Below are 21,192 nucleotides of genomic sequence, written 5' to 3'. Positions count from 1 at the left end.
AGAAGACTTTGGCAGATGGTTTGTGAAAGTCTTTCCCCCCTCGTAAGCGCACGCAATTCTGCCCCTGCAAATGAGCAGGCAATCTGTTACTTCTACGTTCTCTCACTTTGTTTAATGTTCAAATCCCAGACGGATTTTTGACTAAAAATGACAGTCATTTGGCTGTGACTTCACAAGATGGGTTGCAGGTTTATCTTTTTTTTTTTTTCTGAGAAGGTTAATTGGTCCTTGAATAAATAATTAAGTAAAAACTTGCGTATTCTGCTCAAACTTTCTAGCTTTTAGCTATGCAGATTTCATATGCTGCCCCGTTTCGGGTCCACGGTTGTGGGAAGGCTTGCGTGGTTTGCAGCTCCATCCCTTATAGGCTCCTGCAAAGCCCCATTGCTGTGTGGAGCCTGGGGCCGGTGGCTGAGGGAGCTGCAGGTTCAGTTTGTGTCTGCCTGGGTACAGCTCTGGTGCTCGGCCTGGTCACACAGCCCTGGTCCACCCGGGTGCTTTGCTTTTTGAGTGCTGTCTCAGATGATGCCATTGTTCCTGCTGTCACTCGGGCCCTCCTCTCCCATTCAGCGCGCTTCAGCATCCTGGAAAAAAAGCCTTGATCCTGGACTTGCTCTTCTCAGAGTTCAATAGGCTTCACCAGCTGAAAGGCGGGCTTTGAAAAGGACGGGGGGGGGGCTTTTCAGAGCTGGGGAAAAATCAAAGGGAATCATCACCAATGGCTGCTTAAAATAACCGACCTTTTCCTGCTTCTCTCCTCTGCTTTGCATTCCTGTGCAGAGCGTGGGTGCAGCGGTGGAGCTTTTGTCATTACTTTTGTGCCCTATGTCCCACAATGTTTGCATATCCGTCATTTCCCAGTGGCAGAACCCCTCTCCGCAGACTCCACCAGGCTCAGAGGGCACCTTTTGGGCATGATGTGTGCCCCGTGCGTCTTCCTGCTCTCCTGCCAGTCTGCCCCTTGCAGGGGTGGTGACGCCAGCCAGCGCAGAGTGCAGGATGTGGCATGGCAAAGGACAGAGCCTCTTATGCATCAGCCAAGGTCTGGGGGGAGGCTGGACTCTTTTATTGGTACTACTAATAAGTTTGGAAAAATGGGTGTGTTTTCAGGCATACAAACGCTTCCAAGGATGTCTCATCTCTTGTTTCTCTGGCTCCTTTTTCCTTGCAGTGTGCAGCTAGGTTTAACTCGTGCCATCTCTGGACGCGGTCCCTTGGCTGTGTGGAAGCCCAGCAGCTCCTGTTTGGCCAGCCCTTTGCCCTGCAGTGCATCCTTGCTTTGTGCCACTCTGCTGTGCAAGCTCCCCTCCCGCCAAAAACCCAAGAGGCAAAGAAAACAGCCCAAAATGTGGTGCCTGTTTTTCTGTCTCCTTTCCTACCAATGGTTTTTAAGCCTGTCCTGTGATTTGGGGAGGGCGACAGGCTTGCTGTATTCTTCTGCAGGGCTTGGGTTTGGCAAAGCAGAGAGGAAACACAGCCAAGGGTGGGCAGTGGGGACACAAGGGAAGATGCTGCAGAAAATGTGCCTACAGCTGCAGGAGGAGCTGCTTGGGGAGGGAACCATAGGTGCAGAGGGGACTGGTGGCAGTGCCTCTTCCCACTATGCTGCAAACCAGAAACTGCAGAGCCTGGCTCCCTGTTCTCCTGCGTGCTTCCTCTCTTACTCTGTATTGTACAGCAGCCTGAGCAAACAAACTGTGCTGCTCTTGATAATGAAACAGGTGACATTACTAATTTATTTGCCCACCCAAATGCAGGATGTAATAGAACGGAATTAATCTGTTCTCCTCGCACATCAGGTGCTTGTAGCTTTGGGCGGTGGGGGTGCTTTTTGCCTCTGGTGTGTTGTTAACTGGTAGTTATCTGGCGCTTCAGTGTGGTGCAGGGCAAAGATAAATGAGGTGCTGCTAGGAACGGATGTTTTGTAGGTATGTGGTCAGACCCAAGCCTGGATGTGGGTGGTGGGATGAGTCTCAAGGGAAATGGTGTTGGCTGTAGTGCCTTTGTCATCCCTGAGTCCTCCTCACAGCAAGGCGTGACAGATTCCAGCAGAAGTAGCCTGGGGTGGGTCAAAAGGAGAGATTTCCAGGACCAAGCAGGTCTGGTGGTGATGTGGTGGGACGGTCATCCCTTGTTGGTCTCCTAGAGGAGATGGGCACAAATCCACCCACAGCAGGGACTGCAGCAGTGCTGCACAGCCGGCACTGAGTCATGGGGCAGTGGCCGTGCGGGAGAGCTTTAATGAGGCATTTTGGATTCTCACCACTGCAGCCACTCACCGAATCATCTGTATGCTAATGAGCTAATTTGTGTCATTAACAGAGACCTGTTAATCAAGACCTCCCATGGCATGGCTGGGCTGTAGCAATAATGCTTGCTGTATTTTAGGCCATGTTTTTCTTTTTTTTTTTTTTTTTCTTTCTTTTTTTTTTTTTTTTTTTTTTTTTTTTTTTAATTAGCAATACATATGACGCTTATCCCTTGGTACCTGCAGTGCAGGCTCTGCAGATGCTGAGCTGCCTTGAGCTGTAGGATGGAGGTATCAGAATCAGTATTTGGAGGGAAGATATTTCCTAAAAGTCTGGCTAGAAAGGTGGAGCATGGCATCCCAAGGTGCTACAAGTAGTGGGGAATACCTTAAGGCCCCTTCTGCCAACATGAGTTTACCCTGACACATGGGAGCTCTGTCAGGCATGCCTGCAGCTGTGAGGAACCCCTTGATGCCCAAAAATGTTTCCTGAGTTTTCCTGCCTTCCCTTCTGCAGAGGGGGTGTTCGTACAAGAGCTGGTTTGCATCCTTAGGGCAACACTTTGCTTTCAGACACTGGTGTATAAATGGGAGGGAGCAGACTGACCGTCATCCTGATCTGCAAACCAGGGTTCAGCAGGATGGGGGTGCTCAGCCTGCACCTTGGTGTGTGCATCCCTGGCGAGGCTGTGGTGCAGGACTGTCCCCAGACACCCCCATTTCTCTCAGGACAGGCTGCTTCACCTGCCAAGGTGAGATGTGTGATGTCTTTAAAAGGCTTCAGTCAGAAACAAATGGGTCCATACTTGCAGGGAGAGCAAATACCTTGGTGTGTTCTCTGCTACCTATCTCACTGTAAAATTTGTCACTGAAACTACCTTACACATGGTGACTGAAGTGAAAAGTAACTTAGGATCCTAAATCTGCTTTGAGAGTGGTTTGGGCACTTTGGGGTTGGTGGAGGCGGGCAGCAGCACATGGGTTCCTAACTCTCCTGTATTTTTATTGCATGCCTTTTTAAAGAGTCATTGTGCAGGTGGCAGTGTGCATCTCAGCTGTCTTCTTGCAGTTTTTCTGGCCGTGAAATTTCCTCATGCTGCTGTGTTTGTGTTTTCCAGATTAGCCGGTTGTGTGGCCACGCTCAGCAGAGGCAGTATCGATCAGCTAATTACCCTGAAGACCTCTTTATTGACAAGAAAGTCCTGAAGGTGACTCACATAGAGCCAGAGGAGACTCTGTCGAGCAGGAGGAGGTGAGAGTGCTCAAGCTGAACACGGTGCCTGCGTGATGTGATGCAGGGGCAGTTCCCCTATGGGTTGGCCTGTGGAGGGAGATGGAAGAGCCCCTTTTTTCCCTTACTGATTGTAGTTGGTTTTGACTCTGAACACCAGAGCTGCTCTGGGACTGACTGTGAAGCACATCGAGGTGTCTACACCTGTGTTTTCTCACCTAATGCATCTATGCTGATGTTATTTATTTTTTTTTAACTTATAAAACCGCCCCCTGCTTTTCATCTTTGTTTCACTTCTGTGCAATGTGTTAGGCATGGCACCGAGGTTCATACACAAAATGCCATGTCTGAGTTTTTTGGGCATTGCTATAGTGCCAAATATGCTCACAGGTACAGTTATAGGTATAAAAGCTCTAGACTAAATCATTGCATGAAACAGCGTGTAGGCTAGGGGGCCTATTTCACTTTATTTCTGTGCAGCCTTTTACAGTAGTTCAGGAATGTTAACAGCCTTTTTCTCTGAATATTTTCAAAGCAAAGCAGGTGCCGCCACTCCTGGCATTGCAGCCTGTGCTTCCTTCCTGCAGGGCTGCACGCTGTAAAAAGAAGCTGTAATTCAGTGGGCTCATGCTGGTGTGGTAGGGGAAGCAGCCCTCCATGCATCCCCTATGGATCTGACAGTGCACCGGGAAGCGTGCTGTGCTTTTACTGCTATCTTGAATATGAAAAAAATCTCTGCAGAAGAGAAAAGGGCAGATTCAGCCCTTTTTGGAACTGGGGATGGACTAGCTTGGATAGATTTTCCTTTACAGAGCAACAGGGCCACATTCCTGGTATGGTTCCCATGAGATAGCACTAGGGCTTGCATTCCTCCCTTGTCTCGACATGTCGGAGGGTTACGCAGCCCAGGCGCTGCCGGGGATGTCGTTTGAGGGCTGTGCAGACTAATGAAATCTGCTGCAACAGATTACATGAGCTCATACCTGCAGATACGGAGGAGTTTCTCCTTTTTCCTCTCTGCCCTCGCTGAGAGAGCCCTGCTGGGAGCTGCGGTCAGCAGGAAGGTTTCCTTCTGTCCGTTCTCCCTGATGCCTTTGGGGTCTGTGGGATGGGGAGCAGGGCTGAGCTGGGTGTGATGTGCTGTGTAGGACCTGTCCTGCTTAGGGCTTGGCAGAACTGAAGACCCAGGGCTTGCTTCACTTTGCATGGCAAGGTTTTACCTCTCTTCACACAGTAAGCACAGTACAATGTAGAAGGTGCTTGTTCAAAGCACCCCTTAGACGTGTGCAGGGAGGTTGTAGGCTGAACTAGCAACCCTTTGGAAAGGTTTTGGACCTTCCAACCAAACCCTTGGCTATTGGCATGGCTAGGGACAGATGGGCTGGCGCTTGCAGGGTGCTGGCAGGCCGTGCTGTGGTGGGCTTGGGGAGGACTCGGGTTGCCTCTGTCTGCTGCGAGCTCTGCCTGCAAGGCTGTGTCGGTCTGATCTGGGCAGAAACACAGCCTGGACAGCAAAAAACGAGAGCTAGCGAGCAGGCTGCCTTCCCTGGCTCTGGGGCGGCTTTTCCTTGTTTCGTCTGCCCCCAGCTGGCAGCTGGGAGCTTGGACTGGAGAACAGACCCCAAGTGTCCGGGAAGCCCAGCAAACTCCTGCTCGGGGAAACGGGAGAGGGATGGAGGGAGCCTGGTCCCTCCTGCACCCCAGCCTGCAGCCACCCCTCAAGAGCAGCTCTCCATTTCTTCCAAGTTTGCTCTGCCTGGCTGCCTGTCACTGCTGGCCGGCACCACGGAGCATGGGGGGCCCACCACAGAGGGGAGCCAGATCTGTGGTTCTGCAGGCTCCTGCTCCCCCAGTCCTGCCTTCCTAGGGCAGACCTGTGTTCCTGAGTGTAACCTGCCCCTTTGAATGCCGACTGTGATCCTGTAGCCAGCTTGGCGCATATGTCTATAAATCATGCATCTTTGAGAATGCACCACGAAACCCGTTACCCTGTACCCTGTCTCTGTGCTGAGAGTGTCTGCTCTGATCTGCCACCGTGATCTTCTTTACTTCCTTTGACTGAGAATCATTTTTTTCCCCTTTCTTCCAGGGAACTCATTATGAAGCTGAAGTCTCACAGCAATTTTTACAGCAGCTTGCCAGAATACATCTGCACCCACAGCTCCGCTGTTCAGAACGACACTTTTTGCTGGAACGGACAAGAAGTCGTGGAGAGGTGAATCATGTCTCCCTTCCCCTCCCTTTCCCCAGCACTGCTCATCTTTAGTTAACCAGGTGCGGGAGTGGTCTCTGGCCAGGACATTGCTCATTCCCTTAAACCTTTAGCAGAACTGGTGTTCACTTGTGCTGCAGCTCAGGTCGATGAGCAAAGCTTATGTGAAAGGGAGAAGTGGTCGTGTGCCGCCCTCCACTGAGCTTTCTGTGCTCTGCTGTGAAAACCCTATAGCTACAAGCATTTATATATATATATATATATATATATTTTTTTTTTTTTTTGTAGTGGGTTGGTAGCAGTGAGCTGGAGAAAGTGGAGAAGCAGCAGCTCAGCACAGCGCTGCTCCCTGGGAGCAGCAGTAGGTGTGTGGAGGGGCATGTGCAGAGGGTTTTGAGAGTGTCCTGGTTGTAATGGTAAGGTGAATGCAGGCAGGCAAGAAAAGGATTAATAGCATAAAGGGGAAGGAAGTGTTAATAGAGATGGTGCATTCCCTTGCAAAAAATGCCCCTTAGGAACGTTAAAGAATGTGGAAATAGAACTTGGAAGTGTTTTTTTTTATAATTATATATAAATCTCCTCTAATAACCCTACTCTGCAAAGCATCCGTTGCTATTAAGTAGTTTGCATAAGGGAAGAAATAGAAATAAATTCAGGAAGTTGTGAAATGTTGAAATATTAATTATGACTTCTTGATCAGTAACCTCCGGTGGTAATTAGCCTGCACTTGCAATACTGACCTGAAATACTGAAGGGACTAAAATAGCATCAATATGTATTTTTAAAAAATTACTCAAGCATCTAACATCACACACTTTAATAAAATGTACCTACTTTCTACTTTGCCTAAGGAAAAATGTGTCCTCTGTCTGTACCTAGTTCTGGGAAATCTTCTTTGCATAAGAGAAGTGCAACTGGAGGGGAAAACATTTCAATATTGCCTCACTGGTTGTTAATTAAAAAAAAAATTAAATCTCAAAACAGTACCACAAACACTGCGGTTTTGCGGGGGGGGAGGGACCTATGGTGAGATCTCTGCTTACAGAAGTTTGCCAGGGCCCTGCTCCAGGCGTTGCTGAAATCACTGCTGGGTGAAGTGGCAGCAGTGGAAAAATGGTGAGTTCCCATCCTCCTACAAATGTAAGCTCAACGTTATTTGCAGATTTAAAAATGGTTTTAGATGATAGCCTGTCTTAGCTTTTTTGCTGAGAATACTTGTAGACTGTCAAGGGCAGAGATGTCACCCTAGATTTTCTGCCACCAAGCTGTGGCATTTGTGGCATGATATGGTAGGTCACATAGGTGCCACAGCATGCAGGTGGGGCAAGGCAAGGAGAAGATGAAGTATATATACACAAAAGGGTTATCATGTTTTCAGCTCTCAACTGCCTGACTATTACGTTGAGGATGACATCCTCTGCTCTTCTTGAAGACACTGCCTTTCCACCCCTCTCCTCCTTCCCCCCACTCCCATTTATCATGTGGATGTAGCCTCCTCTCCCAGCTCCTATGAAATAATAGTAACAGCTCCTTTGCAGTCAGAAAATATTTTTTCTGTGAGATGAGTGTGAAAACCCCCAACCCCTTCCTGTGCCATGGAGGGAGCACAGCTGCCCTGGACTGGAAAGCTTGCTGGCTGGGCACAGAAGTGGTAAGGATGGCTGCTTGCATGGAGCAAGAAATTTTAGTTCTTGCCCCTTAAATGCCTGGACTTCCCTGCCACTTATTTTTAAGTCTTTCTTGCCATGTATTTTTAGCATGTGCACCTGTAGTGCTTCCCAGGGTGACCCTCTCTCCTCCATAAGCTACTAAAGTCTGTCATATGTGGCAGTGTTTCTGCTGATGAAACTACAGGATAAACCTCAGCTAAATAAAGCTGAACTAAGGCTTCATTTGCAAAATGTGTTTCAAGTTGAAAGAAATGTAATTAAATTGTATGTAAAGCCAATTGTGCTGCTTCATGTGGAGCCAAAACGGTCCAAACTGAGAGCTTCAGGTGTTTGGACTTCGCAGCATGGTATCTTTTTCAGAGAGTCTGAGAGGATTCCTGAAAAAAAGGTACATTCAAGGTAACAGTGTTTGAGTACCCCTAACCACCAGTTTTTTCAGCCTTTTCCCCAAGAGGGAGCCAAGCAACTGTTCATTACATAGATCTTTCTTAAACTGCTCTGAGAATGCCCGTTATATGCTTGAGTTTCTGGCAGAGATAAAGTAGTCCTCCTGCTGGACTAATATGCAATTGACGGTCATTCAAATTCCAGCTTGCTGCTTTTTACAAGAAACTTGGTGTTTTTGAATCCCTTGTATTAATTTCAGGAAGCTGACAATGTAGTTTGTCCCTTATGTGTTACTGCTGCCAAACAAGGGGCTGATTCTTCTAGGATTTTTACATATAAAATATACTCCATATTGTCATGTTTACACGTTGCTTTATTGGATACTGGCTTTGGAGGATGCTGACAGGAGAGATGCTCATTCCTTGCACTTAAGCTTAGCTGCTGCTCCTGTGTTTTTTCTGAAACGGTATTTACTCTGTCCTGTTTATCCAAGTGCTCTGTTACCAGTAGAGAGTGACCATGTCCTGGTCTGGATGTGCTTAGTGCTTTTTTTCCCACTGCATCTCATTTCCCATTTTGAGCCTTGAACCATTCTCAGTTTCCTCCTTGCCCTTTACTCTCTCTGCCCCGATTGACCACAGCACGTGCATTTGGGACTCTGAGGCACTGCAGCCAGCAGTGCTTTCCTCATCATACAGCAAACTGTGAGCAAGGTCTGACTGTACCTGGGCTATGTTCTTGTTTCATCCTTGGCTCTGGGGCATCCCACCTGCATGGTGCAGTCCCTAGTAACCCCCATGAAGTTAAGAGGTCTGAGGACCTGCTTGGCAGAGGGCTTTCCACAATGTGTCTTGCAGCAGGGATGATGTGCAATCTGCTCTGCTGATGGCTCAGCATCACTCACCCTGCTTTGTATATTTTAACATTAAAAAAAATAATGATCAATTCCACACTGTCTTTTACAGTGTGGTCCTTTGTCCACCTCATGTAGTTCTCCTTGTTGGACCATTTAATAGCAAGAATTTGTCCTCCTTCCTGAGGTTTGATCTGTGAGGTGTTCTCTTTTGTGTGTTTAAGACATGGTGCTTTGACCTGTCAGAAATATCTTGCAAATGCTAGTGACTGTATAAGGACAACAGATTTCTGTGGCCATGTACTAAGCAGCACCTTTTGCTGTGCTGTTGCTGTGTGGTTGAAGAACATAAACCAAAGTAGGAAGGGAAAAGAAAAGGCATCAAATTGCTGCTTTTCAAACTTCTCAAAGTGTGCAAAAATGTTCTATGCTTTTATGAGAAGCCACAAATGTTCACAGCAAAAGCTGCACATGGCATGCTCTACCCCTTGTCAAGAACTTGTGAGGGGTTGTAGTGCTTTGATGTTTGTCGTAGCTGGTGACTGGACCTGCTGGATCTTCCTCTGACCCTCTGCATCCCTGTGCACCTCTCTGCAGTTTTTCGGGGCTCAATTAACTGACAGACACTTCTCTGAGATTGCAGAGGGCTGGCTGTACAGACAGGGTGGGTGTGCAATAGCTTGAGCCTGCTGGTGAGCTGGATTTTTGCTGACCTGGAGACAAACTGGTACTCCAAAGCAAAACTTCTGCTGGATCCTGACTCTGCCTGCCCATGTGAGAGTTGCCAGCTGCAAAGTGAGTTGGGGGCAAGGGCAGATGGGTGGGAGTGAGAGTTGGGACTGTGTTGGACTGCGTCTGAGTCCTAGTAGTGTGGGGCTGCTGTTTTTTGTGCAGTGCTCCAAAATAACAAATCTGGTGTGCTCAATTGCCAGGAGGCTTTGTGTCGGCATGTGTGTCAGACAGCTAGCTGTATTGATGGGAAACAGGCAAACAAGGGAATATGTTGTCCGGCTTCTCTTATCCCTTTCTCCATACAGTGCAGACTAAGAACAGAGGATTCCTATCACAGAAGTCCTGTCTGAATAATTAACTTGTGTAAAGACTTCAACTTAAGTCAAGTGGGTGTTGAGATATTGAACTCATCTCAGTTTCTGTGGGAGTTAGGCATCTAAATCTCAGAGGTGATTTGGACCTTATATATAGCATCAGGCTTTTGCAGCATTTAATACTAAAAGCCTATTAAAATCTAGACTCTCAGTTTAATAATCTGCTTACAGTAGTATATTCCTTTCAAGCTGTTATGAATAGAATGACAGCAACATTTGCCTGCTGCAAGACTTGTAAGTACATTAAGTATTACTGTTAGATATTGCCATTTCCAAATTGTTCAAGACAAACTTGTACATTAATCTAAATTATCCACATAACTCTTGTTCTCTTTATACCAATTCCAAATTAATATATTTTTAGCACCTTGCCAGATTCTTTTCTTCATGCTAGAAGTCTCAGATTTCCCTGTTTTTGCCAATATACTGTGGTTTGTTTTAATCATACAAATCATAAACAATGAAAGCACAATTGGAAGCAAGGGAGAAAAATGAGATTCTGTAATTGGAACAAAGGAAATTCCATGCCAGCAATAACCCTTTAGCTCATGAAGGGCTTGGTTATTTCTGGCAGTGCTGCAAAATATCTGATACAATGGAGTCCCCAAAGAGGGAGGCTGTATAACTTTTCAAGCACATAAAACACAGCTTTGTAGCAAATGTAAGCTATAATGAAAGGATAGTAGGCAAATTCAGTCAGTTATTGAGTGGCCATAATTGTTTCCAGAGTATTGCAAAAATGAGGATCATGAATCTTCCTATATTAAGCCTGCTGCTTGGTCTCAGGTTTAACCAATTCTTCCAAAATCTATTTGTCTTGAACTTTACTGAACTGATGTGAGAATGGAGGGAGTCTTCAGGCTGTCCTTTTACACTTTAAAGTCCCGTTGTTTTGCTATGAATATTACAGTATTTGCTTTTCTTACTGGAGACTTCACATTTAATAAAAACTAACATCTGTTGCACACTTACTGGCTGTAGTGCATGATATAGGATGGTTTGGAAGAGGCAGCATTTCTCTTTGGCAAGGAACTAATACAACAGGCTCTTGGAGGGCTCTCACGGCAGGGAGACCAGGCCGCGAGGAAGTTGATATTTGGGAATGCAGCAGAAAATGTCTTTTTTAGTTAGGTCCAAATGCTCCCCACTGAGAGCATTGTATTCTCCCGGTTGCTTTTGAAGAAACTTTCTCAGAGCCGCTGGTGATGTAAATTGGCTGGGGCACTGTGAACTCTGCAATGACTGCAAGTGCTTGCTGTAGCACACTGTAAGCTGGGAAGGCACTTGAGAACCATGCACCTCATGCTCCTGCTGCCTGCACCCCCGTACAGCCAGTGCCTGCATTTGGTCAAGGGATGTTGGGACCATGTACCCTGAGTGAAAAGGGACAGCTGGGGTGGACACATTCTCTCTTCAGAGAGAAAGCCATCAGGGGAAAAAAGTTATCACCTCTTCTTGGAGGATTGTGGACTCATCCTGGACTTGCTCCCTGGTTGTAGGGTGCAATGTGTGGGTTGGAAGCAACTCTTCCATCATTTCGCTATTCTTGCCACCTGTGTGATAAGGATCCAGTGTTGCCAGCCTGTGTGGACTTACTTTGCAATGCTGAAGTTGATCTGTAGCCAGAAGGGCAATGAAAGTAAAAGCAACTGTGAGTTAGTGCAGGTTTGGAGAGGCTGGTGAGGCTGCTGGGATGCCTAGATTTCTCTGGTGGTGAGAGAACATCTACCTTTTTTCTTACTCCTTGCTTGCCCTTTTTTTACAGTCTCCTGGTCTCGAAAGAGGCAGAATCTGGCCAATTTAGTCCAAACAAGCTCCAGTCCATCCTGGTTCAAAGTCTCTCCTTTTTTCTCTAAAAGGAAGGGTGTTACCATTTTTAATGCTATCTGACTGTGAAAGGGGAGCTGGGGAGTTGTGTGTAGAAGTCTTTGCAGCCAAAAGCAATGGGAGTGTGTGTGGGAAGGTGTTTTATTCAAATAAAAGCCTTACTTAATGTTTTACACTTCAAAGGCTTTAATGGTTTTAAAAAAAATTAATCTTTGACAGATGTACTCCTCTCCAGGACTAAGCAGACCAGAGGCTGTGTGATCAGGACTCCATTTGAAACATCTAAAAGGGTGCACTCACACCATTGTGTTAATAGTCGTGACTCTCTGGGCCACCCCCTCAAGGCTGAGTAGTAAGTTGTCATGAAACACAGCAGCTTCTGGGGACTGCAAGTGTTGGAAATACTGCTCTCAAGCTCAGCCACGAAGTCCTGTGACATTAAGCTTCTTTTTTTATATGGTAGCCCTGTCTTGTAGCAGTCTGTGCTGTGTTTGTCCCCCATCTGCTCCCTCAAAACAAGTGTGATTCAGTGAGCAGAGACAGTAGAGAAAGAGTGCAAAGGATACCGTGCTCTTTAAATTGTGCAGCTGTATTTGAATAAATACTTTACAACTGGAAGGCAAGCGTAAATTAATTGTTACTTGAATGAAAAACTTACTTTCTTTTTTCTAAAAGGTGTAATTCTTCGTTTGACTTAAAGGATTACTTTCTCTAAATCATGTGTCAGGCATTGCAGTAACTCATCTCTAAGCCTAGTATGGCCAAGTAGGATGAACACACATTTTACATTTATTGCCATATTTTTAAATAGCATTTGTCATCTTGTCTTCATTGCTTTGAATCAAAAGCCTGGAAAGAGCTGCATTTGGACTGGAATGGCCAAACATTCACTGGAGAAGTTTGTGGATGGTGGGTAGAAAGGGAGAAGAAAACCCCTTAATGTGACTTCATACTTTGGCATTTACAGGTGGTGAATGAAGAGTATGAAAGGTCTATCACTGTGCTATCCTCACAGAAAACCTCAGATCATCAGTGTTTTCATCAGGTGGTTGTCTTTTAAGTTGTTCTTAGTGAGGGCTATGTGACATTTGTCTTTGTAGAATACCATGACCCCAGCAAGAGCCCATGCCCAGAGAGCCCAGGCAAGGAAATGCTGCTGACTGACATTGAGGCACATCAAAAAGGAAAAGTATTTTGGGCTTTGCTTATGAAGTGGAAGCCAGACCATGCTCATATTGCAACACTGATATCCCTTCAGTTCAGGGACCCCCATGACCATGGGGTGGACTTTAACCACTGTGCATTTGCTGTTCATAACTGGTGTCACTGGTAGAGGTGTATGGTGGGTTTGGTGGAGTGGCTCTAGCACCCTGCAGAAGGGGCTGTTCTATTGGCATATGCTGAAAGTGGCCCAATGTGGCTCGGATCTCTTCTTACCTGAGCCATGGCTGGGGAACACGGGAGGAAGGTGATGCTGTTGCTTTGCAAGACCCTGTGAGCCCATCTGCCTTTTAATGACTTGGTGGGATGCAGGGGAGCTGTGGCTTTTCCTGTGTGGGGCCTGTGCTGGGACCCCCTCGTTGTCCAGCTCTGTGGGGTCTCCAAAGGCATCTTTATGCCATGTTAGTCCTTGGAGGCCTGGCTGCTTGGCCCAGGCTGCAGAGAGGGATGCCAGCTGCCTTTTCAAGTTTTTCTGGCATCTCAGGAATGTTCATCCCTTGCTGAAGCTACATTTCAAAGTCTTTAACCCTTGGTTTGGCCACATCCCACGTGCCTGAATGTGTGCCAGCCCGTGCCGCTTTCTGACAAGGGGGAGCTGATATCCACCTCTCACTCAAGGTCTTGGCTTGGCAGCGTGAATGCAGTGTGTCCTAAAGCGCCCAAGCCATGCAGGAGCTTGTGTCTGGCTCTTCAGATGTAGCATGTCCCTGTGCATCTGCTGCTTTGTGATTCAGTCCCAATACGTGCAGCTTGCAGAGCCCGCTGCTGTGCTGCTTCAAATTATGTACAATGAGCTAAAGGGTTCATTTGGGGCCTATTATGTCCCCTCATACCTTGCCAGGTGAGAAACAGCAGTCGGTGGCACTCTGCTTTCCCAGTGGGACTGTTTTAAGCAGAGTTCCTTCTGCAAGCACTTTGAGGTTTGCTTCCTTCTCCCCCAGACTTGTCCCTTGGGGAGTGAGGTCTGATGTCCTCATGACTCCGAGGATGCACAGGGGTCTCCGCCTTCTCCAGAACAAGTCCTGTCTTTGGACATGTTACCTTGACCTGCAGTAGCTGTGTTCCTCCCTCCTATGTGACATTGTGTAGGCTACAGAAATTCTTTCTGGCAGTTGTTGCCTGGATTTCAGAAGGTGTTTCACCCACTCAAAACCAAGCTATTAAGTTTCTTTGTAAAACGGTTTGGAGAGAGACTGTAATAATTTAGGCATGCACCAAACTGGGCACGGTTCTGCTCTTACTAAAACCTGTGGGAGATTGATCCTACTGGTTAAATTGGTTAAACCACAGGAGACTTTTCAGCAATGTGTTTTAAAGTTCTGTCAATGTTTTTGAATTAGATTCACAGCAACACCAAAAATGGAAATTTCTTTGGCATCTAAAAAGCCACACGTTTTTATAGATGTTAGTATTCAGTCGCCAGATGTGTTTGTTAGCCTGGCACAGTAGCATTAGGTGACTCTGTGACAAATAAGTAGCAGGTTTGGTGGTTCCTTGCTTCCAGTGCCTTATTCCCCTGCAAAAGGTTAAAGTCCACAACTATTTGCAGACCAGAGCCGATGTGTGCTTGCGGCAGCGCTGTCTTCCCACGAGATGGTGCTCTGAGCCCACGGTCCCACTGCTGGCTGAGCTGCGGGAAGCCAGGCTTTGCCTGGCCATGGCTTGCTTCAGTCTGGTGTCCAAGCCTGCCTTGCTTTGGCCCCTGTTCTACAAATCACTTAGCTTTCAGCCTAGGACAAACCTCTGACAGCACATTTAAGCGCTTTCTTGGACTGGGAGCTCTTATGTCTCAGGTGTAGCTGTGTTTTGTACCTGCTGGAACAGTGCCTGGTGTATGGGGAGTGCGCGGTGCAGTGGGGTGCAGCTGGAGTGCTGAGCGTTCGTGGATGGGTAACTCATGCTCTGAAAAAGCCTCAGAGTGGAAATCAACCTCAGTGTTTTGGAATGATGTGAATGTTTCAGGCTGGGAACAGGTTCCTGCTCCACCAGTGTAAATCTGCAGTAGGCTTTATATCCCTGCATGTCTGACTCTCTCATTAGTTAAGAGTTCAAGTGCAGCCAAACCCACAAAACCTTCTGTGTACCCCAACAGCTCATGTGGATGAATAACCTTGTGCCTATTGCTTTCTCCCACAGCAGAGCGTTCTCCCTGAGCTGGCCCCACCATCCCTCCTATCTCCCTCCCCTCAATTTAATCCCTGCTGATGTCCTGCTTCCTCCACAAAGCCTGTGGGAGATGAGCTGCCTGTCATGGCGAAGGACCGAGTAGTGGGGAGGGGAAGGGGAGCTGGCAGGTGGGGGCAGTCACCGGGGCTGGTGCTGGGAGCTGGGTACGGATGCGACATGCAGGAGATGAGGCACAGAAAGGAATACTCATCGAGTTTACCCACGGCACCGGAAAAACAAACATACAGTAAAGCAGACTGATGCTCGGTGTTATCTCCGAAATCTTGCTTTCGTAGGCTGTGCCGGGTTTTGGCAGCGTGTGCTTGGGCTGTCAGCTCTTGGAGATGAGGGCTTGGTTTGTGTTTTTACAGTACCGGGGCCAGTAATTGGGGCTGCAGTGAACACAAACAACCCGCAGCTCAGGAAGGCAGCAGTGTGCTGCTGCCCTGGCTGTGAGCAGTAAGTGGTAACAGCCACTTACTGTGGTCCCGAAGCCCAGTTTGAGGTTGGTGCAGACATGCTTGTCTCACATCCTGAGTGGCACAAGCTATTACCCGGGTATCAGGTGCGGGAGTGCTTTCCTCCAAAGCAAAATATGCTGTGATCCCTGTCTTTCCCCCTTCTCCTCACTCTGATAAACTTTGCCATTCCATAGATTTGGCAGCAGTGCATTTACACTGCTTTCTTAGTTGCTAATGAAAAAACTGAGAGCTGGCTTGGCCACCCCCCTCTGCACAGCATCCCTGCAAGCTGCCTGGGGAGGGTGCCCATGGAGGCTGTCTCTGGTGGTCTCAGCCAGCTCTTAATTTGCTTTACGCGTGCTTTACTGACATGGTGGTACCCGTGTAAATCAGGATATCGTGTGGTGCAGAGTCCAGCACCGCACCAAAGTCAAGGTATGTTCTGTGTTGAAGCTGTTACTTTGATCCCCAAGGCTGGATCTCATCAAAGACTGAAATCAGGTTTGTTTGACAACACCTATTTTCCATTAGCAATGTTGACAGCATTAATTATATTCTGATGCTTTAATTCTTTATTATTGAAATCACACATCAGTGATAGTCATTATTTTGCAAGGGGTTGATGTTATACTAATCAGCTTGCAGTTAACTGGGTCATCCCACTCATTTTTTTTTGGCTGTGGGCACACTACCACTCTTGTACTGGAGTCTCTGTGGTCTGCCAAGATTTATTTTAAACAAACATGAGCAAGCCAGAATTTCTCAGCCAGCTTTTTTAGGACTCTTGGGTGCAAGTTATGTGAAAATATTTATCCCTGTTGTATATTGTTTAACGTCTTCCTTGGTTACTAATGGACTGGAAAGGACTTCATTGTCCTCAAGTGATCAAGTACATCATCTTGCTGCTTTGCAAAGGCAGAGCAGAAATATATACAGGAATCTTCTGCCTTTCCTGTGTCATTATTAACTGTTTTATTCTCTCAATTTTGGAAAGGGCTGGTTCTTATCTTGGGAATACTCTTGTTTGTACTGAACTTTAAAGATCTCCTGTGTTAGCCTGTCACATCGTGGTCTCCTCTGTTCTCACAGATACTTTCCACATTCTCTCATTCCACAGATACAGCCCCCAAATCACAAGGAACGGAGTAAAAGCTCACCCTGGCAACCATGAGGTGAAGATGAAAAGTCCTGAGCCAGTGATCAGCCAGATTATTGACAAGCTGAAACACATCAACCAGGTTTGTTGCAGGCGTGCCAGCAGGGGATGACTCCAGAGTGGGTGGTTTCCAAATCAGTCTGGCCTCCCCCACACTTTCTTCGGGCTCAGCCAGACAACCCTGGGCAGCTCTGTTTTCAGCAGATGGGTGGAGAGCAGGTGCTGCTTCGGCCCGGCTTGGTACCAGGCATGCATGGCAGGTCCTGGTTTAAGCCTGTGGGCAAAACAGGAGCCACAGGGCATGCATGGTGCAGCCCTTTGGGCTCAGCCTGTTCCCAGGCACTGGATGCGTCCTTGTGGTGCACTTCTGGTAGGTGCTCATCCCCAGTACAGTGGGAAGATGGTGCTGCTGTGATATCCACAAGCACAAGGTGCTATGTGGCACGTCTGACATCAGCTCTTGTTGAAATCTTCTTTGCCTTTGCTCATGGCTGGAATGGAGGGTCAGTTGTTAGTTTGCTGCGTGTCCTTGGATGTCTGCTCCTAATCACTGTCAAAGCAAGTTACTGTTTAATGGGGATGTGGCAGAGCTGGATGAGACCCTCTTTGCCAGGCAGGGAGCTTCCTTCCCACGGTCTCAGACCTGGCATCATTGCAAGGACAAGCCGTATCTTGTCTCTACCCATCATGCCAGGCCAGGTTAAGTCTGTGAAGCCCCACTGCTGCCAAGGGATTAAGTGACACCTCTGCGCTGTGTTCAGTTGGCAATGGCTGTGAGCTGTGTGAGGGAAACTGCCTTTCACACAGTGTGAGTGCTGCAGGGAGAGGGTTTAACCTCCCAGAGCTCTCCTACAGTACTGACTCGAGCCAGCCCTGCCTTTGTCCCCCAGCTGGGCTGGGGTCTGGCTCTGGACTCTGCTCTCTGTCACTGTGTAACTCTCAGAGGGGTTGTTTTCTAGTAGGCTGGCAGATTGGACCTCTGTACTCTCTGGGAACATAGAGCATTGAGGTCTTGCTGGGAAAATACTCAGGTCATAACGCTGTCTTTAACATGGCTGAGCTGCCCTGTCTCCCTCAAGAGAGCTTTTACTGGTGGGGATCTTGTCCAGGTTTGCTCCAGCACGATGCTTTCAGCAGTGGCAGCTTCCCATGGTAAAGCCCAGCTGCACCCCGGCTGGTGGGCTGTGAGGGCTGATCTGCCTGAATTTGCTGGCTTAGCGACTTTTCTGCTAACCTCTGCTTTCCTGCTCCCGCGGGTGCCAGGGGCTGTTGTGATAGCAGCTCATGGCCGAAGCCCCACAGGGCAGGCACATGTCACCGGCCACTGGCTGGGAGCACTGGGGCCACTGGGACCCCGAGAGCACCCCAGCAAGTGGAACAGGCGATGGCAGCGCAGCCTGCTCTGCCTTCCTGCATGGAAAAGCTGTGCCATCTGCCCACAGCCTGTAATTATTAAGGGGGGGGGGGAGAGAGAATAGCATAATCAGCTCCCTATTAAATGGGGTAGAGGGCAGGCTTCAACCTGCAGGTGATAATGATATTTTGCCGTTCACAGTGAGAAAGTCGCACTGAACAAAACATGGTTATTAGCGTACTTGAAACTGCTGACATAAAGTGGTTGTGAAATGCTGGCTGCCAGATTGGGTCAAGTTAGGTCTTCGCTGAACAGTTCAGGCTGCTGAGGAGCTAAGCTTTGTGGAACGAGGGACCCTGGGTAAACATAACTTGGCTGAATGTAGCTGTTTACAGCAGCAGCCTGTCTGTGTCAGCTCCTGCTCTGAGAAGAATAGGGGTAAGTGGGTGAACGTGGTCAGCTCAGTCGTGGTCTTTTACAGCTTTCTCCCTTGTTCGCAGTATCAGACTGGAAAGTTGTAGCATTGCAGGGAGCAGATGAGTTGTTTTGATTCGGATGGCATAAATTGTAAGAGTTTGAAAAAATCAACCCCTCCTGTGAAGTTATGTTTGAGAAGGAGGGGAATTGAGAATAAAATCAGGAGGAAATGTAAAGTGACTTGTGAAAGTTAGTTATGAACCTAGCTATTCACGCTGAGGATCAGTAGTAAGCAGCTTATGTACTGGTAAAATAACTGTGGATGTTACTTAAATTAGGGATTTTGGGTGGCAGAGCTCACCATCACACTTCTTTTCTTGGCCTGCTGAAGTTTTGTGATCTGCTTCACATCTGGAACACATCTTGGATGCTAAAGAGTAGGAAATGTGGAAGGAACAACTCTGGATGAATTACAGTTGTTTTTCAGGTGTTGGTTTCAGATCTGGGAAAGTGTGGGCTCCTAGGCTTGGGAAGGGTGAAAAGCTCCGTATCTACCAAACTCACTGGACAGTGGTTTCTGAGGTTTTGCAAACATTCAGTCTTTTTGGAAAAAAAGAATTCATGTAGCGCTCAGAGTTCTAAACTAGTTTCCCATGTGACTACCAGTATATTACTTGTCGAGCACAACTTAATGAAATCCTCCCCATTTTTTTGTGTTGGAGATGCAGGTCAGTTTTCATTCATACTGGTAGACTCAGGAACCGTGCTAGTTGGTGCAATTTTTGTTAGAGTTCCACAGCATTTTCTAGTAGTTTTTTGCCAATGTCTGCAGCTTGCTGGTGCTCTGGCTTCAGTTTACTTCAGGCTGCTCATGCTGCTGAAAAATGTGTGTTCTTTCATCAGTACACCAAATTTTTAAGTTTGCTTGAGTTTGGCAAATATGTTGTATGAGGGAGGAAATAATGCTTGCTCAGGAGTTCTTATCTTCTCAAACTGAATCTGTGTAAGCATATGCATATATGAGAAATCCTTTTCAAACTTTTCCAGTTTGAGAATGTTATTCGTGCATTAGTACCAAACGCACAGTGACTAAAAAGAGTACAGAAAACTTAACCCATAGAGAAAGGGAAGTCAAAAAGATTGCCAGATTGTTTTAGCTTGGTCTAAGCATCTTTTATCAAGCTAAGATAAATAAATGAATGAAGCATGGCTGTCTGAGTGGTGTGTTGTCTCAGGTCAGTTCTTTCTGGATGAGTCACAATTGCTGATGCCTACTCATCACATCAGAACTCCAGACCACTTTTTTTTCATGTGCATGTTTGACTGTGGGTGGTGCTATTTTTTTTTTGCATTGGTGGGCGAGATGGTTTGTTATTACTGTATTGGAAGCAAAGATTCCTTTTTCAGTTCTGTTAGATGTGTCTACCAAGTTGTGATTTGAGTTATTTTTGCTCTGTGTCCAGAGGCAGGAATAGCCCGTCCATAAATATTAGCATTGTTATCTCAGCTGGGAGGCCAAGGGTCGCCTTCAGGAAAATGAGTTGGAATTGGTTCCTAACTTTTATTTCCCAGAGTGGATGGGGTCTGTTTCTGGCTAGAAGGGTTTTCACTCATCCCACACATGAAACTATATTGGAAGTGAGAGGTTATTCATCGTCAGCACAAGGTCTTGCTCAGTTTCTTTGTGACTTGATAGCAACCCTAGGCAAAAAGCAGTGTGCAAATGAGTTATTTCCTCTGGTCACTCAAGTTTCCCCTCCCCACGGGGATGGCTGACAGATGGGGATGAGTTCAAGTTTTAACAGATATGTGTGGAGGTGGAAGCCATCGTGCCTCATGTCCCATGTCTTGGATGCTCTGCTCTGTCAGTGACCTCTGACCAAGAAAGATTTGGGTGAGTGGACCTGGGTGATGCTGGTGCAAGCATGCAGCTGGGATGGAGACTGCAGGTACTGGATCAGCCGGTGTGATGCTCTTGGATCTCCTTTTTCTCTCTCTCTGTCCTCAGCTTCCTTGTGCACTCCCTGCGGTGCTTGCAGGGCTCTGACACCATTTCTACCCGGATGCTTTCCCCTGTCCTTACTGCACTTACCTGCAAAGCAGCCCAGTGAGCTGCAGCAGTAGCTGTCCCTGTTCTGTGAGTGGGCAGATGAAGTGAGGAGGTGACATCCCATACAAAGTCTGTGACAAAACAGCATTCCTAAAAATTAAGCTTGGGCCCACTTCTGATTCCTTTCTACAGTTAGATAATTCCTATTGTTTATCATAGGACTATCTCGAAGAGGAAGAGCACAGTTTTGAAAGAGGAGGGGAAAAAATCCACTAAAAATGAAGAATAAAATCCATAAAAGGAAAATTAAGTGGGGGAGATGGGCCTTTACAAGATTGAAGGGTCTGGAAACATATTGTACATTTCCAGACACTGGAGTTAAGGGCTCATTTAGAATATTTCAGATATACTGGAGTTTGACAGTTCTTTGGTTTCCACATCAAACAATCTGTAATTTATTGCCCTTTATAGGGGCTGTGTTTTTATCATATTGCATATTCTCTAGCCAGGAATCCAACTACCATATAAGCTCTTGGAAAAAAAAAATATTAAAAAACACCAACCCTTTGGGGATTGGAGTCCAGGCTATATGCTTTCACAGACCCTGAGAAACCAACTTTGATTTATTTCCTTGGAAATAGGGGGAACACACAATTTCTTGGAGTATTATGGCTGATCCACAGGGTAGGATCTTGCTGCCTTTCTTCATGTGCTCGGTGTAAAGACCCAGCCCTGCAGCGAGATCCGTGTGAACGGGCCCTGCGCTGCTCTTCGTGGGGTTTACGGGAGGATGAGAACAAAATTTTGAAGTTTTATGAGGCAGTAAAACACGG

At 47.0% G+C, this 21,192-nt stretch overlaps 1 protein-coding gene across 1 annotated transcript in view; it reads left to right on the top strand.

The window, feature by feature from the left end:
• Window positions 1-21,192, top strand: part of GPC3 (glypican 3) — a gene marked incomplete at its 5' end in the record, with an annotated part of 147,188 nt that overhangs the window by 82,654 nt on the left and 43,342 nt on the right. The window contains 3 exons of the mRNA XM_084294273.1: window positions 3,367-3,500; window positions 5,569-5,694; window positions 16,500-16,620. Of these exons, the coding sequence (XP_084150399.1) occupies window positions 3,367-3,500; window positions 5,569-5,694; window positions 16,500-16,620 (381 nt within the window). The remainder of the gene's footprint in view (window positions 1-3,366; window positions 3,501-5,568; window positions 5,695-16,499; window positions 16,621-21,192) is intronic.

This window comes from Netta rufina (genome assembly GCF_964035555.1).
Source record: "Netta rufina genome assembly, chromosome: 12".
Classification (NCBI taxonomy): domain Eukaryota; kingdom Metazoa; phylum Chordata; class Aves; order Anseriformes; family Anatidae; genus Netta; species Netta rufina.
The sequence above is the reverse complement of the archived record's forward strand: the minus strand, read 5'-3'. Positions and strand labels throughout refer to the sequence as shown.